The 26,739-nt window shown below is 48.4% G+C and overlaps 2 protein-coding genes across 2 annotated transcripts; one reads left to right on the top strand and one right to left on the bottom strand.

The window, feature by feature from the left end:
* Nucleotides 1–221: 221 nt before the first annotated feature.
* DPP7 (dipeptidyl peptidase 7) lies at nt 222–26,514 on the bottom strand. The gene is made up of 13 exons (XM_033137536.1): nt 26,493–26,514; nt 25,320–25,433; nt 23,343–23,482; nt 23,064–23,227; nt 21,757–21,892; nt 21,508–21,589; nt 20,906–21,072; nt 19,279–19,339; nt 6,358–6,476; nt 2,086–2,242; nt 1,476–1,540; nt 1,300–1,370; nt 222–713 (listed from the first exon to the last, which is right to left on the bottom strand). The coding sequence occupies exons 1-13, from the start codon at nt 26,512–26,514 to the stop codon at nt 578–580; spliced, it is 1,434 nt and encodes a 477-aa protein (XP_032993427.1). The 3' UTR covers nt 222–577.
* Nucleotides 9,518–19,117, top strand: LOC117040018 (kelch-like protein 13). The gene is made up of 4 exons (XM_033137535.1): nt 9,518–10,707; nt 14,976–15,228; nt 16,171–16,331; nt 18,358–19,117. The coding sequence occupies exons 1-4, from the start codon at nt 9,652–9,654 to the stop codon at nt 18,751–18,753; spliced, it is 1,866 nt and encodes a 621-aa protein (XP_032993426.1). The 5' UTR covers nt 9,518–9,651; the 3' UTR covers nt 18,754–19,117.
* Nucleotides 26,515–26,739: the final 225 nt, after the last annotated feature.

Raw genomic sequence — 26,739 nt, 5'->3', positions numbered from 1 at the left:
CTTCACATGCAGAAGTCCCCAGGTTCAACCCTTGGTGTCTCCAGTTAAAAGGAGCAGGGGGGCAGGTAACGGGCCCGAGATGTGGGGGAACAACTGAGTACTGGGCATGTGCGGGAGCCTGAGCTTATCCCAAGTGATTTCAATGAGAGGGTAGAATAATCAACATACTTGCCTCCAACACTTGGGGTCAAGCTCCATTAAGACACAGGCTGTTCTTGTTCTTCTCAGCAATGGCAATTTGCCTGCTTTAAAACAACACAGGAGACGAGTGAGCTTGAAAGCCTCAGCTAGCGAGAGCAGTTAATGGCAGAAGTCCCTGTTCCTTTCTGTGGAGAGAGCTGGCTGGCTCACTATAGGAAATAATGTCTGTCATGTATACCTGGACCCGATCCATTGTTCAGGAGACACAAACAAAGCAGGACAGAGCTCCTGAGGGAATCTCTCCAGTTTTATTCTTGTTTTTACAATCCTGTTGCAGGGAAGTGTCATTGACTCAGCAGCCCAACAACCAACTGGCAAACTGTAGGCAGGACTCCTAGCTGGTTTCGGTACCCAAATGCTGCCTTGACGACTCCTGCTAAAGTCTGTCTGTCTGGTGGTCGGGAGTGAGCTGCTTCGAGGCCCCAGCTGCTGCCTTGACCCAGTCACGGATGATGTTTGCTTCTTTGAGACGAGCCTCTCTGGCTGAAGGTGGATCGGCTGGGTTAGAACCCCTGTTGGAAAACATAAAGCCCACAGGAAGCAAATGCCAAATCCAGGGAACTGCAGCTGGTAGTTTTTCAATTTGGCTATTTTGGAGCTCTTTCTTTTTAGGATGAAATGACACCTCTGGTTTATGCCTGCTCCTCTGGGGTAAACTGCCTCTAAACACACAGGCTCTATTTATCTATCACAGGTATTATTCCTATCTTCTGTGAATTTATTCAAGTGGCTGCTAAGATACTGTGGTTAAGAGGGCTAGTCTTTCACTGGAGAAGATAGAATGAGGAACTGGGCGTCTTAACATACCTGCACGGAAATAGCCCAGATAGAATTGCTTAACGCAATCTTTACTAACCTGGTGCCCTCCTGATGTTTTGGATGTTAATGGGTGTTGTAGTTCAAAAGATCTGGAGGGTGCCCGGTTGGCAAAGGCTGGCTGAATGGCATAAACTAAGTGATGTTTAAAATGTATTTACTTATGGGTTTTTAAAAGGACCTCCTCCTGTCTGAAGGAGGATCTTGAAGGATTCATTGAAACTTTTAGTGGTGGCACCCATGTTGATTACATTGCTCCCGACAATTTCTGCAAATACATACCTGAGATCTAGGTGATGGGCACCTCCCTTGATAAATATCGCTATCAACGAGGAGCTCAGGTTCTTTCTAACCTGCAATGACAGTGAATGGAAGTCAGACCTTTCTGGGGCCAGGCAAAGTGTTCAAGCTGACAGCTCTAGAAGAGCAGGCAGAATTTGGAGAGGGTGATAACTTACTCCACCACTGGCCCAGGGATCCAAGTCTCCGTTTGAGAAGATGATGTTGCTTGCAGCAGTCAGATCTGAGGGTATTAAGCAAGACACTAAATAAGATTATTTGCTTGTCTGGTAGAAACTCTTTAAATTGCACCAAAGCAGCTGCATGATGAGCTGAGGCCCGGTGGCAGAGCACCTGCTTTGCATGCAGAAGGTCCGAGGTTCAACCCCTGGTATCTCCAGGTGGGAGAAGCCCCGGGCGGAAATCCTGGAGAGCCACTGCCAGTCAGTGTGGACAATACTGAGCTAGATGAGGCAATAGTCTGACCCAGTAGAAAGCTGAAATTCAAGGGGAGCTCTGGAGGACTCAGAGCAGCATTCAAGGCAGTTGAAGAAAAGGACATGATCTAGACTGGGGAGGGGAGGGGAGGGAGCTGCCTTGTCACAGAGTTGGACCATCTGTACCTCAAACCAATATTGGCTACTCTGACTGGTAGCAGCTCTCCCATCAGGGCACCCATCAGGAGGTGACAATGTTTGCCGAAAAGGGTTTCTGGTTGCTGATCTCACCAGTGAGGTACAATCCCAAGCCAAAGGGAGAGGGAATGAAGAAAAAAATCTGTCTGCCTACCACCACCCCAGAAGCTGGTCCGTAGCCATGACGGCCGAGGGCGAACCCCCCATTTCTGAAAGCAGTACTCTTCCCTGGCAGCATCTGTGAAGCGGATCTCGGGGAACATGTCGGTCATGTTGTTGCTGTTGAAGGTTAAGTTGATTTCAGTGCAGGCCTGAAGAAAGAAGCGATGCTTCAGCAGCCGTACTGGTCCCAAAGAGGGCAAAAATGGCAATGAAGTATGGGCACACGTGTGCGTTTCATTTGAGCCCACCTGGCAGAGTCTGCACCAGAAGTGACTTTCTTGGAAAAGTACGTGCTGGGCCAGAAGGTGGCTTCCCTTAGTGGGGATGCTTGAGATTCTCACTGCAGCACGATCACATATTACCTGCATTGAACTTGCACGATTTCAACCATATGCTGTTGAAGGGCACTGGATGAAATCCCAAAAGTTAAATGCAAGCAAGGTGGCTCTTTTTGCACTGGGAAGACCTAGCACAAAAGAGCTTTCAAGCTTGGGAGCAAGGCCCTCTCTATGTGTTGGGTCTGAGATACTACCACAAGATTTTGTGAGAACTCGGAAGGCCCCATGAAATTTTGCAAGAGCATTCAGAGCCTGCTGCACAGAGAGAACCTTGCTCCCTAAGCAAGGCAAAGAGCTATTTTTTTTTTGCGCTGGGAAAAACTTGTTTGGGAGAGGGGAGGCAAATCTCTACCCTTGCCCTGGCTCTGAAGCCTTGGGATGCTTGAACAGGACCTCCCGGTACTAACGCCTCCCAGCACTACCTACCCAAGGCAGCGGGCCCCCCTGCCCCCCATCCAGGGTGGTAGTGTCGGGAGGTGGTCATGCAGTGCTCGGTTCCGAATATAGTCATACCTCGGGATACGAGAGCTGCGAGTTGCGTTCGGCACAGGTTACGAATGCACCGAACCTGGAAGTACCGGAACAGGTTACTTCCAGGTGCGGCACTTTGTGCATGTGCAGAAGCACCGAATCATTTCACGCACATGCACAGATTCGGCGTTTCATGTTACAGACCTTTCATGTTGTGAACAGGGCTCTGGAATGGATACTGTTCACAACCAGAGGTACCATTGTATAAGCCGCACTTTAACTTTTCAGTCGGAATGGGGGGGGGGAGTGCAGCTTATATTCATACAATCATACAATCGTGATTGTGTGATACCATACCACGCAATCACGATGTTTTCGCGCAGTCAGGAGTTCATGACTGCGCGCTATGATTTCATGAAACCATAGCGTGAAATCAAGATATCATGATTACGTGATTGTGTGACAAATCATGATTCCATGAATGCGTGATATATCATGATTACGTGATATATCATGATTCCATGAAATCACAGCGTGAGATCAGGAAGTCATGATTGTGGTATCATGATTTCGTGAAATCAAGATATCATGATTCCGTGGTTGTGTGACAAATCATGATTCCATGAATGCGCGATATATCATGATTCCGTGATATATCATGATTCCATGAATGCGCGATATATCATGATTCCATGAAATCACAGCGTGAGATCAGGAAGTCATGATTGTGGTATCATGATTTCGTGAAATCAAGATATCATGATTCCGTGATTGTGTGACAAATCATGATTCCATGAATGCGCGATATATCATGATTCCGTGATATATCATGATTCCATGAATGCGTGATATATCATGATTCCATGAAATCGCAGCGCGAGATCAGGATGTCATGATTGTGGTATCATGATTTCGTGAAATCCAGATATCATGATTCCGTGATTGTGCGATAAATCATGATTCCATGAATGCACGACATAGCATGATTCCATGAAATCACAGTGCGAGATCAGAAATCATTATTTCATGATTGTGTGGTATCATGATTTGTATAGTCCTGATTTCATGGCATCATGCAAACGTGATAAACAAGGGGTGGTATGTGGTGTTATGGGAGAGGTACTGTATTGGCCCGAATATAAGATGCACCCGCAAATAAGCCGCACCTTTAAAATTGAAGGCTTATTTGCAGGTATGGCCCGTCTCCCGGCTCTACTGAACAGGGGAAGAGGGTGGCGTCTGGTGGCGGCACTCAGTTCCGAGCACACTGCATGCCCGCCTCCCGGCACTACCTCCCCAAGCCAGCACTGGCCTCCCCCCCCCCCATTCCCCAGGGGTTTGAGTATCTGCATTTTTGCATATATGCAGAACCCTTTGAACCAAACCCCTGCATAAGATGCAAACGTACTAAACAGACACTGAAGTCTACATTGCAATTAAAGGGGGGATTAAGAAAACCTGCTCAAAGTAGCAAGTCATTCAGAAAGTGGAAAGGGCTAGGGATTGAACAGCTGTTTAAACACACTCTCATTTGCAGACTGTAAATGCTTTTGTATAATCTCTGGTGGAGCTGCATTTGGGAGGCTCTGTGATGGTCTGGCTACCGCATCTCAAAAAGGATTAGCGTAGATCTTGGAAAAGCACAGAAAAGGGCAACCAAAATGATCAGTCTAGAGCAGGGGTCCCCAACCTGCGGTCCATGGGTTGGAAGTGGCCACAGAGGCCGTTTAACTGGCCCACGAGCCGCCCCTGAACTGAGCTGCTCACTCGGCAATAATGGAACACTCCTGCAGGCCCCACGGCCTCCTCTAGAAACTGGAACAGCTACGCAGCATTCCCGGGAAGGGGTCCCGGTGTTCTGGGACTCACAGCTGCTCTCTTGCAAGTACCCGGTCTTAGCAGAGTAAAGCAGCACAGATGGAGGTGAGGAGGTATCTGGGCATACCTACTTTATTTCTACTAATTACAGATTAAAGAACATAACAAACACGTATGAGAGGAGCAGCCCTCATCCAGACATCCTGTCTCATCACAAGACAGAGCAGAAAGAAAAAGTACAATAGTACCAGAGACGGAAGTCACACAGACAGGCTTCTTTCTCACAGAACAGAAAGTAAACAATAGGATCAGATGATCCTTGCAATGGGAGGAGTGAAATACTAACAGGCAAATCCCCACGTGCTGCGCTAAACCAGCACAGCTCGACACGGGGACTCTCTTCCACGGCTCCGGAAATTGCTTCTGCGTATGCCCAGATGCCAGAAATCATGTCCGCAGCACCAGAAATCACTTCTGCACAGATGCTGGAAATCACTTCTGCACAGGTGCAATTTCCGGCGTCTGGGCATGTGCAGACGCCATTTTCAGCACTGCGGGACAATCGCAGACGCAATTTCCAGCATCACGCAGCGCTGGTCAGGCCCACGGAGGATCTCTGCGAGAGTGATCCGGCCCATACCCAGTAAGCCTTGCCAACCCCTGGTCAAGAGCATCTTTCCCTATGAGCAGCAGCTGAAGCGTTTTGGATGCTTAAATGGGGGGGGGGAGCTGATTAAGTGTGGAAGGGAAAATAGGATGGAGGGTTGTAAAGCTACGTACGGTGTGGATATCCTGAATGAAGGAAAGACCGTGTCCCTCTGCCATGGTATTTTAATGCGATTGTTTTATCAGACTTGTTCATTTGCTGTTGTTGTTTTAGTACTGTGGGACTGTGGCGAGGGAGTAGCCCCAAAGGGCCATCTAGTCCAACCAGCTGCAATGTTTTCATATAATCCGATTCTACTGTTTTACTGGCTACTGCAAACCAGTTTGGGGAGAGGGGCAATAATTTTATATTGGAAGGCTGTTTAAAAATAATTAAATACAACTAATTGTATTTAACGATACGATTAGTATCACTGGGCAGAAGATTTGAGATAGCGAAAGAAAGAAAGGTCCTCCCCTCAATACTTAGCTTATGGAACTCATGGCCACAAAGCATGCAGAGCGACCTTTGCCAACCTGATGTGCTTCAGACTTTTGGACTAAATTCCCATCGTCCTTAAAATATATTCATTTTATACTCTGCCTTTCTCCCTCACAGGGACTCAAAGCAGCTTGCTGATAAAAGTAAGAACAACTAAAAACATGGGGGAGGGGGATTTCCATTAGAAAAACGAACACTGATATAATTAAAACACACAATCTATTAAAACCATACAGCACAGCACCAGGCCTTTCATTAAGAGCAGTGAGTTCCCCAAAAGGCCTGTTGGAACGGGGGGGGGGGGGAATCTTCACCTGCTGGTGGAAGGACAACAAGGAGGGAGCCAGTCTGGCTTCTCTAGGGAGGGGATTCCAAAATCTGGGAGAAGCCCACCCTCCAGCAGGGTCAGAGTCGACACAGCACCTGGCGGGCACCAGATTGGCGAAGGTGAGGCTCTTGTTAAACTTCACTCCTCTCCCCCCAGGCATACCTGATAGTCCCATGCAGCGGCATCTGATCCTGTGCCACAACCTGTGGGGTCGGCGCATTTCTGGTACAGCTTGTAAATATCGAAACACGGAACTGTCCCGGAGGAGTTATAGACCAGCCCTAGTGAGTAAAGGAGAGGAGGTTATGGCGCAGCTCATTTCAAGGGGTCAGATTAGATGGCATATTATCATCAATAGCATCAGTACAGTATACAGAATAATAATGATGATGATGATGATGATTGATTTATTTGATATGTGTATTCTGCTTTCTCCAGCAACATAAATTGAGATCAAGGTGGCTGACAATAGCACTGTGAGGGGAAGGGGGTGAATCCCATTGTAAACACTACAATAACAAATACAGTAACTATTATTATTATTATTATTATTATTAGCAATTAATTTGTTGTTGCTGCTGCTGTTTTTGTTGTTATATGCCACCCACCTGACTGGGTTGCCCAAGCCATTCTGGGCGTCAAATAAAGCAAACCACGACAATAAATCGTCAAAACCCTTAATACAATTTAGTGAAATCATAGTCATTCAACAGTAATAATTACATTTACATCCTGCCCTTCCTCCCCAAAGGAGCCCAGGGCATCAGGCAACAAGTAATAATAATAATAATAATAATAAAACACTTTAGAATGTAAGAAGAGCCTGCCGGATCTGGCCAGTGGCACATCTAGTCCAGCATCCTGTTTTCACAGTGGTCAAGCAGATACTTCAATGGGAAACCCGCATCAGAACATGAGAATCATAGAATCATCGAGTCGGAAGAGACCCCAAGGGCCATCCAGTCCAACCCCCTGCCAAGCAGGAAACACCATCCAAGCATTCCTGACAGATGGCTGTCAAGCCTCCGCTTAAAGACCTCCAAAGGAGGAGACTCCACCACAGCAAATTCCACTGTCCAACAGCTCTCACTGTCAGGAAGTTCTTCCTAATGTTTAGGTGGAATCTTCTTTCTTGTAGTTTGAATCCATTGCCCCATGTCCGCTTCTCTGGAGCAGCAGAAAACAACATTTCACCCTCCTCTATAGGACATCCTTTTATATATTTGAACATGGCTATCATATCACCCCTTAACCTTCTCTTCTCCAGGCTAAACATACCCAGCTCCCTAAGCCGTTTCCAGGCCTTGGACCATTTTGGTTGCCCTCTTCTGGACACGTTCCAGCTTGTCCGTGTCCTTCTTGAACTGGGGTGCTCAGAACTGGACACAGTCTTCCAGGTGAGGTCTGACCAGAGCGGAATACAGTGGTACTATTACTTCCCTTGATCTAGATGCTATACTCCTATTGATGTGTATTGATGAGCACAAGAGCCCTCTTCCTCCCCTCCTGTGGTTTCCAGAAACTGGGATTCAGAAGCATATACTGCCTCTGACCATGGAAGCAGAGCAGAGCCATTGTGGCTAGTAGTCTTTCACAGCATCGCCCTCCTCCATGAATTCATCCAATCCTCTTTTAAGGCCATCCAAGTCAGCAGCCATCGCAACCTCCTCTGGGAGTGAATGCCATAGTTTAACTTTGCCCTGCATTAAGAAGTGCTGTCTTTTCTCTGTCCTGAATCTTCCAACATTCAGCTTTATTCGATGCCCATAAGTTCTTGTGCTGACGGGGGTGGGGTAGGGTGGGGGACTTTTCTGTCCACTCTGTCCATGTCATGCATGATTTTACAAACTTCTATCATGTCACCTCTTAGTTGCCTTTCCTCCAAACTAAATAGTCCCAAATGCTGCAACTTTTCTTTGTAGGGGAATCTCTTCACCCCCTTCATCTTGAAAGAAATTCCAATATAGATGACATCTGGGAAAAATCTGTACTTAAAAAGGCTTGTAGGAAAACAGAAGTCTTCAGTTGGTGCAAAAAAAGAAGACTTCTAGTAAATATTTTTTTCCAGGGCAGGGGAGATTCCAAAGGGTAGGTGCCACAACCCAAGATTGCACAGAAAGGACCTCCTGTTAAGTTAGGACCTGCGGAACACAGTATACAAGGGGTGAGACAATCTCCCAGGTGTCCTGGTCCCAGTGCTTTTTTCTAGGGGGGATGCAGGGGCACACATACCCCTAAACATTTTGTGAATCTCAATTTGGCCTTATTGAGGGGCAGTATTTCTTGGGCTCCATGATCACTGCAGATGGTGACAGCAGTCACGAAATTGAAAGATGCCTGCTTCTTGGGAGGAAAGCAATGACAAACCTAGACAGCATCTTAAAAAGCAAAGACATCACCTTGCCGACAAAGGTCCGTATAGTTCAAGGTATGGTTTTCCCAGTAGTGATGTACGGAAGTGAGAGCTGGACCATCAAGAAGGCTGATCGCCGAAGAATTGATGCTTTTGAATTATGGTGCTGGAGGAGACTCTTGAGAATCCCATGGACTGCAAGAAGATCAAACCTATCCATTCTGAAGGAAATCAGCCCTGAGTGCTCACTGGAAGGGCAGATCCTGAAGTTGAGGCTCCAGTACTTTGGCCACCTCATGAGAAGAGAAGACTCCCTGGAAAAGACCCTGATGTTGGGAAAGATGGAAGGCACAAGGAGAAGGGGGCGACAGAGGAGGAGATGGTTGGACAGTGTTCTCGAAGCTACTAACATGAGTTTGGCCAAACTGTGGGAGGCAGTGAAAGATAGGCATGCCTGGTCCATGGGGTCACAAAGAGTCAGACATGACTGAACAACAACAATTTCAATATGAGTAGGAAAAGGAGAGTACTCCTGAACATTTTTTTTTTTTTTTTTTTTAGAAAAAAGCACTGCCTGGTCCCAAGCTATACATCAAAACCAGCACCTTGAAAATAGCCAGGTATCTAACTGGTGGATGCTAGAGAAACAGCTGGAAGCAGAGCTTTCCTCTGCCTATGCTGCCACCTAGCAAACATCCATATGCAAGGCCAGAGGGTGCAGCAGCCTGATCCTAGGCAAGGACTCAAAAAAAGCTGCAGGCAAGTCTGGACTTGCTTGCCTGGCCCGCTGCAAGCCAATTCAGGCATGACCAGGAAGCTGAGTAGCTACTGCACCTTTGTGGACATGAATAGGCTCGTGGAGGTGGGGGTGAGGAAATGGTGTTCTTGGAAATGACATGTCAGCTGACCTGCTCTCATAGTAGCCCAAACAAAAACTTCAGCCAGCCCCACTTCTAGAGGAACCACCAGTTGGAGCTTCTCTATTCAAGGGGCATGCCTTCAGATTTTAAAGAGAGGCCCTGAACATATTACCATTAGAGGGTGCCTGGGGAGATCTTCTAAGGCTACCTCCAGTGGATTACCAGACTACAGCTTTGGGAGGGATGTATCTTGCCAGCCCAATCAGGGCCAAGAGCCAGAGTCTTTGCTCAGACACCTACCTGTCCAAACTTCTAGACGGCCTCAGGAATCTGCGCACGAGGAACATCCTGTGCGATGTCACACTGGAGGCAGAGGGTGTCTCTTTCTCTGCACACAAAGTCATTCTGGCTGCAGCCAGCAACTACTGCAAGATGCAGTTTTCCGGAGATGCTGCAAGTCACAGGAGTCACATCAAGCTGTCACGCGTCACTGCCCAGGGCCTGCAAAATATCCTGTCCTTTGTCTACTCCAACAAGCTGGAGCTGACACTCCAGAATGTCGAGGAGACCTTCCAGGCAGCAGAGGTGCTGCTGGTGCGCGATGTGATGTGCTTGTGCTTCCGGTTTCTGGATGAGGGCTTGGATCAGCACACCTGCCTAGAAGTCCTCGAGATCGCAAAGAGGCTTGGACCGAAAGAGTTGAGGCAGAAAGCCATGAGCTGCGTGAGTCAGCACTGCAGCTACATTCTGGCAGATCCTCCACGGCTGCAGGAGCTGGATGCAGCTACTCTGTGTGAGATCTTAGACACTGCAGATGCCAAGGACCTCAGTGAGCTGGAACTGTTCCACGCAGCTGAATGCTGGCTGCGCCACAACAACACACACCTGAAAGATGCAGCCGAGGTTTTGCAGCACATTCGGTTTCCCCTCATACCTCTCCATGACCTGCAGAAGTTTGTCCAGGACGTGCCCTTCATGAAGACAGAACCCACTTGCCGCCAGTACCTCCAGGAGGCCTTGGACTATCACTCCCAGCTGCATGCTCAGCCGACTCTGCAGAGTGAGCGAACCAAGGTCCGTGCCGGCGTTGACATGCTGGTTGTCCTTGGTGGCAGATCTGTGGACAACACCATCTGTGGCAGCATGTGGGCTGCTGATCGGAACTGCCTTTTGTGGAAGAAGATTGGGGAACTCCACAGGCCCGTATACAACCACTGCGTTGCTGTGATTGAAGGCTTTGTCTTTGTGATGGGGGGCCAGGACAGGTTTGACCCTACAGGACAATGTCCTTCAAACCAGGTAAGCACAAAGCTTAAAACGAAGAGAAGCCTACAACAGCTCATTCACACACAACTTAAGTCTAGAAAAGGACAAAGGTAGATAGCCCAATTACGTATCATTGTTCCCTAAAGGTAAAGGGACCCCTGACCATTAGGTCCAGTTGTGGATGACTCTGGGGTTGCGGCGCTCATCTTGCTTTATTGGCCGAGGGAGCCGGCATTTGTCCGCAGTTTTTCTGGGTCATGTGGCCAACATGACAAAGCCGCTTCTAGCGAGCCAGGGCAGCGCACAGAAACACTGTTTACCTTCCCGCCGGAGCGGTACCTATTTATCTACTTGCACTTTGACGTGCTTTCAAACTGCTAGGTGGGCAGGAGCAGGGACCAAGCAACTGGAGCTCACCCCGTCATTGCAGGGATTCGAACTGCTGACCTTCCAATCGGCAAGCCCTAGGCTCTGTGGTTTAGACCACAGCGCCACCTGTGTCCCATATCACTGTTCCCTATCTGTTCCTATTAGGGCTTCTGGGTCACTCATTGTGGAAGCTAGTTCCTCAGAAAGCCAACACTAACCTTCTTATGATGCTTTTTCGTTTGTACAAATGCTTTGGTATAGCTTTCGTTCCAGACGCTGTCCCACTCCTCCCATTCTGCTCTCAGAGGTTGTTTTTAAAAAAGAGAAACTTAATCTGTGTTTGTGCATCTCCACCTAATTCTTGCTCCCTTCTTTGCAGTTTGCTCTGAACCTTGCACAATCATTGGTGGCAGCACAGCCACAGAGACACCAGAGGTTCCACCCTCCAAACCCACATCCCAGCAAAGTTATGAGTGCCCATAGGTGTATGTGCAAGCAGAAGGCAGCCCAGTCCCCAAAGAACGAGCCCTTTAATCCTCAGAGGAGGAAGCACCGAATACAGCAGTCTTAGTATATAAAGGGACAAAGAGTGACTTAATAATCAGGCTGCAATAAAGGGGTGCGGGTGGGAATCACAACAAGGACGATCATCTGAGCGAGTGGAAGGCTTACCCAGTTGGGCACATAACAAGTCTCATCTCTGACATGGTAGTTCCATATTCTGGTAGCTTCCAGGCTGGATTACCACAATGTGCTCTACATTGGGCTACCCTTGAAGACGACTTAGAAACTTCAATTGGCCCAAATGCAGCAGCCAGATTACTGGTCGGGGTTCAATTTAGAATTTATATAATTTCCCATTTAAAACAATTGCATTCATTTTCCAGGTTCAATTTAGGGTGCTCATGCTAGCTTTTAAAGCCTTAAACAACTTGGGATGCAAATATGTGAAAGGCTGCCTCCTTCCCTATAGACCCTCTTGGGTGTAGAGAAGGCCCTCAGAATAATTATTGCTCCACCCTCAGAAACGTGGAGGTAGGCCTAAGCACCTTCATTATGCAGCTTCCATGGCACTGAAGACGCACCTCTCTACCCTGGCCTTTGACACCTGAGATAAATATTTTTAGGACCCACTCTAGTTGTGGTTGTCATTTGCTCTAAACTGTTTCTAACATTGCATCTTACATTACTGTCACCCTTCCTGGGACCTTCTGGTGAAGGGTGGGTAACGGTAATAGAATTCTTAGTTTCTGGGCTTTCTGAAGCAACGGCATTCGGTTTGCAAAGTGGACCTTCCCAGGGACGAGTAGGCCATTTCCAAGGGCCAGGGCACCTAGCAATACCTCTTCCTCCCAGTTAAGTGAGCAAACTGCATGGATTTCACAAGCTCTGCCCATGCTGATAGGTCTACACCCACGCAGTGTCCTTTATAACCTTAGTCCTCCTTTGATCTATCTGGGAGGCCTCTCCTGTGTGGGTGTCTATTCCTTGCCTACCTACTATCAAGGGGAGACTTACAACAAAACGCTGTAGTGCCTCCCCAGTTACCCAGTGGGAGTCGTCCTGCTCAGGACTTCGGCTAACCTGGAGCCTTTGAAGCACTGCCTGGGGCTTGCAGAAGGCCGCGCATACTTCTGGAATGAGAGCAAACACCTCTAGCTGAGTCACATCCTTTTGGTTACACTTGCAAATGCTCAAACATTTCCCCTTTCAACTGATGGAACTCCAGCCTGATGACACTTAAGAGTTACTGCCCCACAACCCCAACCCCCAAGGTCCTATGCAAGAATGAAGCCCCAAAGACTCGGTGCTAGTAACGTTTTTGTATTTTTGCCCCCCCAACCCCAGAATGCAAAAGGGAGAAGGAAAGACTCTTGATGTTACTCTTTTTTTCCCTTTTGCATCCCCCAAAGGCTGAAAGAATAAGGTTGGGCTGGTGGCTGAAGCAAGGGCAAATATTTCAGATGGGCACAGTATAAATTGGTGTGTCACCTGAGGAGCAAGATGGGTTCTGCAGCCCGCAGCAAAGCCATCCTATGTGGAACGCCCGCCACATTCCTACCGCAGTCACAGGCACCGGCGGGGATGTAAAAGATCCGGGGCCCTCAGGCACAATTTTGCAGAGTTTACATGTGCTAATAATTTATATGCACAGATGCAGGTTTAGAACTGAAACGTCACAGAAGGCATGTTGGCTAATTTCCCATCCAAACTGCCACATAAAAGTCCTTTGCCCCCGCTCCACCCCAGATCATCTCAGATCAGTTCCTCTACATTTACAGCCAAACCATTTCCCAGCAATCCCGTTCCCTTTCGCCTGCCCCCATTCTGTTGTCCTCCACATCCCTTCTCCATAATTAGGATATCATAATCTGGGAAACTTATCGTATTTTTCACTCCATAAGACACTTTCCCCCTCCTAAAAAGTAAGGGGAAAATGTCTGTGCGTCTTATGGAGTGAAGGCTCCCTGTCAAGCAAGCAGCGAGAGGCGGCAAGGGGCAGCAGAGATGCTGCTCGTTCCTCCCCGCCTGGAGGAACGAGCAGCATCTCCGCTGCCCGCTGCTGCCCCCCAACTCTCGCTGAACGCGGTGGGGGGGGGGCGGGACCTAGCGGCCTGGAAGGGGAGAGCCGCCCTGACACTATGTGCGAAGCTAGCAGTTCTCCCCCGCTTGATTTAAAGCCAGCTGAGGAGAGGGGACAGACCACAGCATACTCCCCTTCTCCCCAGCTGGCTTTAAAGCTAGTGGCAAAGGGGCGGGGGAGGAAGGAGGAACGTGTCCCCCCCCCCCCGCCCGTTTGCCGCTGGCTGCGGAGGAGGAACGTGCAGCCCAAAAGCTGCTTTCTCCTCCTCGCGAGCCGCCGCCAGGTTTGAGTCAGAATATTTTTTCCTCCTTTAAAAAAATAGGTGCGTCTTATGGTCTGAAATACGGTATTTAGTCTCCTACCTAGTAACTCAGGTCACACTACAGTTCCAGTTCCCCATCATCCACCACACACTAGGGGCACTTCGGAAAGGGCTTGGGGCAAGGAAGACATGCCCCATGGACTCAAATCTAGCAAGGGATAGAGCGGAATGAACTACGTGCCCCGCGCAATCTTTGTCAAGCTACTGCAGGATTCCACAGCCAAGTTGCTCACAGGGGCAAAACTGTCTGAGAATATTACACCGGTCCGTGGCCCAACTGCAATGGCTGCCAATCCGTTTCAGGACCAACCAGTGTTGGTTTTGTCCTGTAAAGCCTTTAATGGCTGAGGACAGCAATACCTGAAGGACTGCCGTGTGAACTGACCCGGACCCTGAGATCATCCTCCGAGGCTGTTCTTTGTGTGCCTCCTTCCCAAGAGGTCCAGGGGGTGGCAACATGAGAACAGGGCCTTCTCTGCAGTGGCTCCCCATTTGTGGAATGCTCTCCTCGGGGAGGTTCGGCTAGCGCCTTCATTATGCACCTTTAGACGCCAAGTGGAAACGTTCCTCTATAAGGCTTTTAATTATATGTGGCCTTTGAAAAGTGGGTGGGTTGTTTTTAATGTATTAACCCCTCCCCCCCCCACGCTTGGTTTTAATGTATCTACGTGGGGTTTTTGTGTGTGTTTACGTGGTTGTAGGTTGCTTGGGTGGCCCTGGGCAACATAAAGCAATTTATGAATTTAGTAAATCATCACGATCATCCTCATCCTCACTCACAAACTTGGAATAAGATCAGCTCAGCATTAACCCTTGCAATACAAACCTGCCAAGCGGCAGAGATGAGAACGAGCCTTCTGGCTGAAGGGGACTCCTTGCCTGCTTCTGCCTTAGCTACTATCTGCTGCAGGAGAGCCCTTAAACGTCTCTCCCCTGCCCAGAGTGCTGAACGATTCCCAGCCTGCAAGCTGGAGAGCAAGTCCAGCAGGGCCCTGCAATCCCTTTCTTCCTTCTTTCCTGCTCCAGGTGTTCAGGTTTGACCCACGACACGGCAGCTGGCTCCAAGCGGCGAGCATGCTGGGGCGGCGCACTCGCTTCCACGCAGGGGTGCTGAACGACTGCCTCGTGGCTGTGGGCGGGGGGGGCCTGCTGGGGACGCTCACCGACACGGCAGAGGAGTACCAGCCAGCTGAGAACAAGTGGAAGCCCATCACACCGTTCCCAGTGCCCGTGGCAGACCATGCAGGGGCCACCCACAAGGGGATCCTCTACGTCTCAGGTGAGAGACCACTGACGGCTTGGCCGATGGGGGGCCACCACCACAAGTCTTGGCTCAGGGTGGAGGGAGGGGGTGTGAGGCTGGATGCTGGCCATTATCCAAGAGGAGGCTTCTGGTGCGTGTTCAGCTGCTTCACTGCCTTCTAGAATGCAGACCACTATTAAGGGTTGCTGATTTTGAGGGGGCATACAGACAAAGCATAAAGGGAGGATTCCTGGTGATGTGGCTGTGATCTGTGCTCCTGTAAACTCCAGCTTAGACTGTTGTAATACGCTCTACTAGGGGCTGACCCTGAAGAGGATTAGGAAACCACCATTAGCTCAGAATGCAGCTGCTGGGGTTTCAAATTAGCTTAATGTATTCATCCTTTGCAGAGGGACGCAGGTGGCGCTGTGGGTTAAACCACAGAGCCTAGGGCTTGCCGATCAGAAGGTCAGCGGTTCGAATCCCCGCAATGGGATGAGCTCCTGTTGCTCAGTCCCAGCTCCTGCCAACCTAGCAGTTCGAAAGCACGTCAAAGTGCAAGTAGATAAATAGGTACCGCTCTGGCAGGAAGGTAAACGGCATTTCCGTGCGCTGCTCTGGTTCGCCAGAAGTGGCTTAGTCATGCTGGCCACATGACCTGGAAGCTGTACACCAGTTCCCTTAGCCAGTAAAGCGAGATGAGCGCCGCAACCCCAGAGTCGTTTGCGACTGGACCTAATGGTCAGGGGTTCCTTTACCCTTTACACACGCAGACAGAAGGAAGGCTCTCAGCGCTGTGAACACACTTTGACTTGGGAGAGGCCTTGGGCTTAGTGGTAGGCAACATGCTCCAGAGGGACACTTTGACTCCACAGGACCTTGAGAGGATCGGGGCAGGAAAAGGCTACTGCGCAACCCAAAGGGAAAACCACAGCCAGCCAACCAGAAGGGCTGTCTTCTCTCGCCCGTTTTCACCAGGGGGATTCGCCGCTGGCAAACCTTTATGCGACACATACAGCTATCTCTCCCGCCTGCGTCGCTGGGTCAGGAACCAGCCAATGACTTTTGCCCGGTGCGACCACGGAATGGCAATTGCTGGAGACAGAATCTTCTGCATAGGAGGAAGGGCCCTGGCAAACGTATGTTGGAACTTCATTTATTTAACTAGTTGTGGTGGGGCCGAACGCCAGCCCCGGGTTCTCCATGCCTGGTGTTGCCCTGAGCTACACAATGTGCTCTCACTTCTCACTTCCTGGTTCCTCGTGGCCAGGCTCCCTTCCCGGAAGGGGGAGCACCCCCTTCTGTACAGTCTGACGGTGGGAGCAATGGCTCTAGAGAGAAAGTGGAGGGTCCCTCCTAAGGTGCTGGATACCTGTCGGTATTCACACGTGGGGAAGAGTTGCACTCAGGGCCTGCTTGTGGGTTTCCCCACAGGAATCTGGGTGTCCACTTTAAGAGCAGGACACTGGACCAGAAGGGCCCCCCTTTGGCCTGACTCAGCTGCAGGGCTCTTCTTGTGATCCATGGAAGCCTTCCTCAACCTGGTCACCTCCAGATGTTTTGGACTCCCACCTCCCATCACCAATGACTGCCATGGGAGACTGATGGGAGACATGGTCCAATATATGGTCGGATGAGGCTGCTCTCTACACCACAATATTCTAGGTTTCCTGACAGGGCATTGAAGCATTTCTTACTTTAACACACACACACACCAGCCACATGGAACTAGCAAGCCCTTTAGAAAATAGAAACTCTTCATGTCCCTTCCAAATCTTCAATTCTATGATTCTACAGGTGAAACTCGAAAAATCATAATATCATGGGAAAGTCCCATTTAGGTAAGCAATTGTTTTCATTAGCTACTGGAATTTAATATACGAGATAGACTCATGACATGCAAAGCGATATATGTCCAGCCTTTATTTGTTATAATTGTGATTATGGTGTACAGCTGATGAAAACCCCCAAGTTGAGATTGTGAATTTGGGGTTCTCATCAGCTGTATGCCATAACCATCACAATTATAACAAATAAAGGCTTGACGTATCTCGCTCTGCGTGTCATGAGTCTATCTCATATATTAGTTTCACCTTTTAAGTTGAATTACTGAAAGAAACGAACCTTTCCACGATATTCTAATTTTTTGAGTTTCACTTGTATGTAGCTGGATCATGCGGCGAGCCAAATATATTTTACTACCTGGGACTGAAAGGCCAGGTGGCTCCCCCTTATTTGCTAATTAACAAGGCTGCCAAGTTTAATCAAACAGGTTATTATTTTTTTAAGGTGCTGCCAACTAACAGGGCAGCAGGTTTTTTAAAAAAGAGGAATATCTGAAAAAAGGCCTGTCCATTATGTGACTGATTCCCTATTTGACCCATACTTTTAAGGTTTGTTTAAGCAAGTAGCATCCCAGAGTCAGACAGATTGGGTCCCATGACTGAGAAGCAGATCCCTGTCAGTTTTAGATGTTTTATTTGCCCAAAGGGTTGGCGTTTTGCAGATAATAAACATAACACGTGGACAGAAAATACAATCATTTGGGGAAAACTAGGGTTCCCTGGAACACACCTACATGGTCTGTCTCCCGATGAAGTCAGAAAAGTCTTCATGACAACCTTGGCCTTTAAAATTTGTTGGAAGCCACCCAGAGTGACTGGGGCAACCCAGTCAGATGGGGGGGGGCATATAAATCATCATCGTCATAATTCCTCTGCAAATACTCAGGTGTTCCCTTGAACTAAAACCAGAGCAGAATGGTAGCATTCCAACTAACTGATTAACACTAGGCGGGCGGGCGGGGGGCAGCTGATTAATGCATTGCGAAGGTCTCCTGTGCAATTAGTGGGAACTGCACACCAGCACAGCTTCTGCGCAAACTGACAAGAGCTGCTCTCTGACCTCTTTAAAGCCAGGGGTGGCTCACATGCAACCTTCCCAATGTTTCTGGACTACTGGCTAGGAGGGTCTGGTGGGAGTTGAAACATCTACGGGGCACCAGGAAGGGAAAGGCTGCCTTAAAACAACTTCTGTGCCAGGTTTGCCCAGTGGTCTGTCTGAGCAACCAGCAGGCCATGCTGTCTGCTGGAGCCGCAGCACACCTCCCTCGCCCTCCACTGAACAGGGGCTGGACCCACCCTTCTGATATTTGGTTCTTTACAGGCTCAGGAATGGGTTCCTGTGAACGAGACGGAGTGCTACTGCCCGGTCGCTGACCAGTGGACCCTGCTCAGCCTCTCGCCCTTCGACCTTTGTCAGTTTGGTCTCGCTGTCCATGAGCAGCAGCTGTACATCACGGGGGGTGGGTCAGTGAGACGGAAGAGGAAAGAGGATGGCGTCTACATCTGCAACCCTGGAGGGAAAGTGTGGGAAAAGGCGGGCTCCTTGCCCAAGGCTTTGGTGGATCATGCCTCTTTCTTTGTTCAGCTGCCGCGTCACCTGGTCACAGGTGAGCAGCAGCAGCAGCAGAATAGAGAGGGGCCTTCAGATGCTGGCAAGAAGAAATCCACCCTCAACCTGTACATCACTAGCAAGACTTCATCCCAGCCAGCTCTTTAGGCAGAGAAAGAGGCTTTGGGGGAGATCTCTGGCAGAAGCCCCACTGAAATGAATGGAAGATTTTTCCAAGCCTGTGGCCACATTCAGATGGCCTCCCGATCCATGGCCTGGATGATTGGGAATGAGCCTCAGGTTAGTATACTCCATCCTCCACATATGAGGGGAGGAGATTAGAATCTCCCAGTAGCTTACCAGTCTGTCTAAATGTGGCAGATGATACGTTTGAGAAAACCATAGTTTGCCTGTAAGGCAGAATCCAGAGACATGCTTTTATCCCGGCTTGGAATCCTGCCTTTATGTGCAAACCAAAAGCAGAAATGTCTAACCTTCCTTTGTGCACTGAAGAAAGGCTAGAGGGAGGTGAGAGAAGGGAGAACACAAGCTCAAGGCTTGCTCCCCTCAAAAGCATGGCTTTTAGAGGACTGTCCGAACGCAGATAACATGCACATTTTCAGGCCTGACACAAGCTGAGAGAAAGCACAGTGCTCATGTACACTTTGGAAGGAAGTCAGATGTCTTACTCACCACTAAGGGCTGCCAAGCCCCTGATCCGGTCCTTGTTCCCCAGCATCAGCTCACAGCCAGCCTGAGTTAAAGACACAAACACAAATTAGGTTTTCAGAGAGCCAAAGAGAAATTGGAATCAAGTTACAGGATCTTAGCTGAAACTAACAAAATACATTGGTCACCGCAAAAAAAATAAAATTAAAAAAACAATGAAATAAAACAACGATGAAAAGAGCTGCTTACAAAGGCTAGATATGGCTAAGGTGAAAAGTTCCCTTCTGGGTTTCCAGTTCATTTTCAGCCTACCAGACCTAGAGTCAAAGGGGAGTTCTAGCATTAACATTCTGCAATTTCACCCTAGCAGATAGTCGTAAAATGATCCCATTGCTATGTAAACGGTATACTTATATTATGTACCTATACAGTGGTACCTGGGTGCAAACGGGGATCCGTTCCGGAGGCCCATTTGCAACGTGAAAAGCCCGCAACCTGAAGCGCTGTATCTGCACAGGTGTGCGGTGCGATTTGGTGCTTGTGCGCATGCGCGATTTAGCATTACTGCACATGCGCGAGCGGCAAAACCCGGAAGTAACCCTTTCTGGTACTTCTGGGTCGCCGCGGGATGAAACCTGAAAAAACATAACATGAAGCAAACATAACATGAGGTATGACTGTATTATATTAGGACTCTCCTTCCTTGGGAGGTTTTTAAGAGATGCCCATCTGTCATGGGTGTTTTAATTGAGATTCCTGCTTTGCAGGGGGTTGAACTAGATAACCCTTGGGGTCCCTTCCAACTCTACATTTCTAGGATTCTATGTTTATCATCTGTAAAATGGCAACCAACCCCCCCCCCCTTCTATAATGCCCGCTCAGTTTCATCCCTGTTGAGCAGACAGTGTGGACAGACCAGACCAGAGATACTTTCGTGCAGCGTTTCTTTGAGGGGGCACCTGCAGATGCTTGCAACATTAACCAGGGTCTCTTTGCAAGAAAGAACGAGGAACCCAGGTTTATAACTACGTTAACCTGTGTCGGGTATAAATTAGCACCAGGCAGGGAAGCTCCACAAAAGGTGGCTGGCGGTAGTGTGGCTTGAGATTTTTAAAAATAAACAAACATTCAAATGACTACTATAGGTAAAGGTAAAGGGACCCCTAACCATTAGGTCCAGTCGTGGACGACTCTGGGGCTGCGGCGCTCATCTTGCTTTATTGGCCGAGGGAGCCGGTGTACAGCTTCCGGGTCATGTGGCCAGCAGGACTAAGCCGCTTCTGGTGAACCAGAGCAGCGCACGGGAACGCTGTTTACCTTCTCGCCAGAGCAGTACCTATTTATCTACTTGCACTGTGTGCTTTTGAATTGCTAGGTGGGCAGGAGCTGGGACCGAGCAACGGGAGCTCACCCCATCACAGGGATTCGAACCGCCAACCTTCTGATCGACAAACTCTAGGCTCAGTGGTTTAGACCACAGTGCCACCTGTGTTTGTTGTAGGTGGAGCCATAGGTAGGCGTGGGTCAATTTTTTAAGTGTGGCCGTCAGACATGCTGTGAGAGCTTCAGCCCAGCCCAGTGGCAACCTGTGGAGCTGGGGGAGTCAAGTGTTCTCTGTCTCATGAAGTTGCCTGATCTGTGCAGGACTCACCTTGACAGGATTTGCTGGAAAGTGGCCCATAAAGTCCGTCTCGTAAGGGTAGTCCATCATGGCTATCATGGTGAAGGCATTCCGGGCAAATCCGAAGAGCTGGTAGACATCATCCTTAGACGAAAGATTTTTGCATGTAGACATCCCACGGCTGATCTTCTCGTAAGCTGAATGTGGAGGAGAGAGGTGTGTAGTGTGCTGCATGATTAAGCACGTCTCACCACATTCACAGAGGCTAGAACGCTTTAGGATAGCAGCCTAAGTATAGTGTTTGGGCGACGCAGTGCTTGGATGAGTGAGGTTTTCTGCTTTCATTCAAAAGAAAAACCAAGTGCCTAGACCTCATGGTTTTAAACTGCAGTGCTTAGTCAACTGACGGGACCATTTGTATTAGCTATAGAAGTGCTGCCCAATTAAAGTGGGCACATTTCCTTCAAAAATTGTTTCTTTTCCTATGGACACTCAAGACGGGAGGGGTACTGCTTTTCTAAAACCATTTTAAAGCAATTTGTTTGTTCTATAGCTGCTCCAGGGGTCTTGTAGCTTAAAATCCCTCTCTCCCAAGGGGCTGTTCCTTGTCTGACAGGTCTGACTCACTTTACCTCCAGCCAGGTACAGGTCTTTGATTTGCCTAAATGCTTCTCGTACAGCCTTGGCACAATCCGAACTGTAGTTCTGAAAGTCCTGGGGTGGAAAAAGACAAAATGCAAATTTCTGATTTAAGTGAATTGCATCTTTGAGGGAGTCTGAGACTTTCATACCACTTCACAGTTTCAGGCACACCATTTTACGATGAGGTTTGCCTAGTAAGAGGAAATGAGCCCACTCAAAAGTTTCCACCTAAAGCTTACCACTGTGACATCCTTGAAGAACTGATTGGAGTCACCAATCCCAGCCACAGACAACACAGGGGCACTGGCAGCGAGTGCGCCAGCCACTATGTTGGGATACTTCATTCTCATGTAGGCACTCAGCATCCCTCCGTAACTGGAGGGCAGGGAAGAAAAGAGAGAGAGAGAGAGAGAGAGAGAGAGAAGCCAGTTATGTTCTTTGACACCATGAGGCATTCAGGTGGACTGCTCGCTCACTGGAAAGGGACAGAAGCCTTTTCAAATTGTTGGCCTGAATTAGCGGGTGCAGATTTGCCACCTTCAAAGAGTCAGAATACAAGAGCCTCAGGTATGAGGCAAGAGGAAATGGACAAAATTTCTGAACTTTGGCTTCTTCCCTTCCCTAGTAGCTCATGCCAAACTCAGACCCCATTGCTCAGAAGGAAAGGGTATTATTGGCCCCAGGAAAGAGGGGAATAAAGTGTGCCCCCTGCTCTGTGTGGTTCTTGGGGCAAAGGATATTTTTACTTCAGACAAGGGACAGCTATTATCCTAGGGGAGAGGCTATAATTTCCCTGGAGACTTTAGAGCAGGGGTCAGCAACCTTTTTCAGCCGTGGGCCAGTCCACCGTCCCTCAGACCATGTGGGGGGGCAAGACTATATTTTGAAGGGGGGGAATGAATGAATTCTTGTGCCCCACAAATAACCCAGAGATGCATTTTAAATAAAGGCACACACTCTACTCATGTAAAAACACGCTGATTCCTGGACTGTCCGCGGGCCGGATTGAGAAGGCGATTGGGCCACATCCAGCCCCTGGGCCTCAGGTTGCCTACCCCTGCTTTAGAGTGTTTCCAGTTGGAGTGTTGTAGAGAACAAGCACATGACAAGATCCGCCAAGGCACGCCTGTGTCCAGGGTGGCCCACTAAGCATGCCATGAAGCATACCCCAGAGAGAATACAATTCAGGGCACTGAACTTCCAACCTAAGCAGTCTGAGAGTAAATACCAATTCAAGCGACCCACAGTTTGGGGGGAAAGCTAGCACTGCCCTCACCAAACCTTTTCATATTTCAGCTTCTCTTGGCCCATGAGCTCTCCTCACCTTACTTGGCCATAGTTAAGTCAACCCTTTGGAGAAGTCCTGGTTACTATGAAGTTTAGATGGTGGTGCCTGAACATTTGAAATATCTGCCTCATTCCCTGCCCCCCCCCCAAGGCAGCTGGCACACAGCAACTTGGAAATATTTTGCCAGCCCTGCACAAAGAACATTGCACACATCAGATGCAGACAACTGCTAGGAGGAACAAGCGAGTGAGCCCTCACCTGCCTCCAAATGCAATGACAGGAGAGCCCCTTGCTGTGTACTGCTTCTTTAGCGCCATGACGAGAACGGCATAGTCAGCAAGGGCTTGCTCCACACTCAGCAGGCCAGCGTTTTCCCTCTGCAGTGACGCTGCCCCAAATGGAAGCGACTTCCCATAGTATCTCTGAAAAGCCAGTAGAGGAACACCAAGAGACATCTCAGACAAGGTCACCACAATCCCCATCAAGCACACACTGCCTCGGGCAATAGGGACATCTTTGCAAAAAAAAACCACTCACATGCTCCGCAAAGACCACCAGGGCGTTCTGCTGCTCAGCTAGCTCCAGGATGAAGCCGCTGTTCTGAGCAAAGGCCCAGACATCTCCTTCATTCCCGGTGTAGAAGAAGATGGGTCCAACTCCCCTCTTCCAGAATTTATCTGTGTGACGCAGCAGAAGTACATTAATGTAGAAACTGGAGTTCTTGGTAATACCCAGAAGTCAAAAATTAAAGAATCCAAGAACTCTGGCCAGGCGGGAGATCAATTTTAAAGTCTTCAAACAGTTTTATTAATATAGAAGCAAATTCCAGTAGAAATACAATTCCAGGACAGGGCCCTGTTTCGCTAATTCTTCCTCAGCTAGATTTTCATGGTCAAGGTGTACCAATTCTCTGTATTCCGACTTTAATTTTTGACTGCAGAAGTACATTAAGGCAACTAAGAAGAATCCCCTTTAAGAACACAGAGACCTCTAAGAAACTGGCAAGGAGGATGGTGCCTGTATTAGGATTGCCATATTCTTTCCCCCTCTACAATAGCACAATCCTTAACTTCCTGACTGGTCTTCAGCATTTGAACTGGCACTACTTGCACCTTTGGGTGCTGCCAGGGTGACAATGGAGAGGCTGGGGCCCAGCCGCTGGGCCCTTCATATGTTGTTAGGACTACCGTAATCCCTGTCGTCAGCTGTGCTGGCTGAGGCAGAGAGCAGGGGCCCCACAAGATCTGGAGGGCCACACATTTCCCCCATCTGTGTGCCACAGCAATCAGCCCCGAGGTGAGTTGGGCTCTTTGAAGCACTGCTTTTCCCCCACAGATTGTTAATCACGCCAGATAAGTGCATACCTGTTCAAATTAACTAAGGAATGAAGAATGATATGGACATATTTGATACTAAGAGGCTGTCCACATCAGGGAAGCCCCCATAACTCAACAGTACGGTTCATGTATTTCAAAAAGAAGGCCCCAAGTTCGATCTCTGGCATCTCCAGTAAACAAAAGGGATTTTAAGTAGCAGGGCTAGGAAAGGCCAGCCTCTGCCTGAGGCCTTGAAGAACCGCTTCAGTCAGAGGAGGCAACATGAGACGAGATGGGCCAGAGGTCGAACTTGGTATGAGACAGAATGGGTCATTAACACACAATTAATTTATGGAATGTGCTGGTGACACTAGCTCTTGGATTCCCATAGAATTTATTTATTTTGTACACATATAATAGGAAAGTGAAACTTGAAAAATTAGAATATTGTGGAAAAGTTCATTTATGTAAGCAATTGTTTTCATTAGCTACTGGAGTTTAATATATGAGATAGACTCATGACATGCAAAGCTAGATATGTCAAGCCTTTGCTTGTTATAATTCTCATGATTATGGCACACAGCTGATGAAAACCCCCAAGTTGAGATTGTGAATTTGGGGTTCTCATCAGCTGTATGCTATAATCATCACAATTATAAAGGCTTGACATACCGGTATCTCGCTTTGCATGCCATGAGTCTATCTCATATATTAGTTTCACCTTTTAAGTTGAATTACTGAAAGAAATGAACCTTTCCACGATATTCTAAATATTTTAGTTTCATCTGTAAGGCTGTCGTCATGGTGCAATTTGCTTGGCCACCACAAGAGCTGCTTTGCCATCACAGCTGTGTTGGACTCTAAGTGAAAAGGAAGCCGAGGAGGGAGACACAGGCAAGCCACTGAGGAACTGTCAACACAGGACACAGGAGAGGGGAGATCTAATAATACCTCTGAGCCATGGTTACAATATGGAACCTCCATGTTCAGATGCAGTATACCTATCCTTCTCTGTTGTTGCTGCGGAACAACAGTGGGAGAAGACTATTGGTCTCATGTCCCGGTTGTGGGCCTCCCAGAGGATCTGGCTGGTTATTGTGGTGAGAAAGGATACTGAACTAGATAAATGCTTGCTCCAATCTAGAAGCGATATTTTCATGTTTATATATATATTTCCATCACCACTTCAAAAGCATACCTGTGATGAGGTATCTCTGGGCAAAAGTTTTGTTGCTGTAGGTTTCGAAGTTGAAGTGATCCAGCCACTGCTCAAAAAATTTCTCTTCGAAGTCAAGCTGGGAGTTCCTGTAACCTTAAAAGAAACAAACCACATCACTTTCAGATAAAAGGGGGATAAAAAAATGGCACAATATACTGACCATGGAAGAGAGGTCAAGTGCCCCAGTACCTGCTCTGTGAAATCTGTGGATTCTATTGTACAAGAACAGCTAGGCTTACTTCCTTTCCTCTGCCACTCCAAAATGCTGGCTGTATTTCTGTGCTACTGTCAAACAATTATTCAAGGCTGCAAATTTGGTGAAGCATGTGCTGCAGCAATTAAATCATTTTTTAAAGTAAAAAACATGGCATTTCTGGTCAGGTCTGGACATTAAGAAATGTAAAAGGAAGGTGAGGAGGGTTGAAGTAGGGCTGGAAGTGTTGGGGGGGGGGCTAAACCTTGCAACATGCAAAGTAACTAAGTGAGCCTCACTAGTACCGGTATAACAAGATGAATTGGGGTGGGGAGACAGAGGAAATACAAAGCACAGAAAGTTACATTTCCACCCCAGAACCTCTATTAAGTAACCACACACTGATAGAAAGGGGCTGATAAGTTTAGTAATGACTCAGAGAACTGAAACAAGGAAAAGATGGCGAGTAATTTCTAAAACGTTAAGTTGTGGAGCTCAAATCTTCCCAGGAAGCATGTCCACTAGCCCTTGACACACAAGCCATGTCTGATATTGCTCAAAACTGTGGAAGTGGCATGATGCTCCAAGTGATATATTGCTTTATTTCCAATATTTCTATTGCAAGACAGAATTACAAACTGCAACCAGCAGATTTGAAGTTACTGAATGAGAGGAGTGGTGCTCTCTGCAAATGCTCAGAAGCACTCCTACTCAAAACAGCCCCAGAAAACACTAGCAAAGCAGCTTTATATGCTCGCTAAGTGGACCGGGATGGGGTGGGGGCTCTGAGTTGTGGGGAATTGCTCCTGAGCTTGTGAAGACTGTACTTCTCCATCACACGCTTTCCGCCTCACAAACCAACTCCGGCCAGGAAGACGCTGAAATAAGGAATTGGCGAAGAACGAATGAATACTTTCACAAAGGAGAGTGCAGTCTTGCATCCCTTCCCTCTGATGCACCTGAGCATGTGCAGAGTTGCATCCCTTCCCTGCGATCACCACCTCAGATACCCGCATTTTTCACCGACGCCTGCATGGGATGGGACAAAGGGAGGGCGTATCTGAGCATGTGCAGAGTTCCAGAGTGGGGTGGGCGGGAAATCACGGCGACGGAGCTCCAGGAGGGGCTCGAGTCCCCTGCACGTTTTGGGAATGGAGCGGGAATCTGGCCCTCCCTCTGGGAGCAGCGGACCCGAGGCCCCCCGCC

Source organism: Lacerta agilis, chromosome Z (assembly GCF_009819535.1).
Source record: "Lacerta agilis isolate rLacAgi1 chromosome Z, rLacAgi1.pri, whole genome shotgun sequence".
Taxonomy (NCBI): Eukaryota; Metazoa; Chordata; class Lepidosauria; order Squamata; family Lacertidae; genus Lacerta; species Lacerta agilis.
Note: the sequence above shows the minus strand (reverse complement) of the source record. Positions and strands in the feature narration are given on the sequence as shown.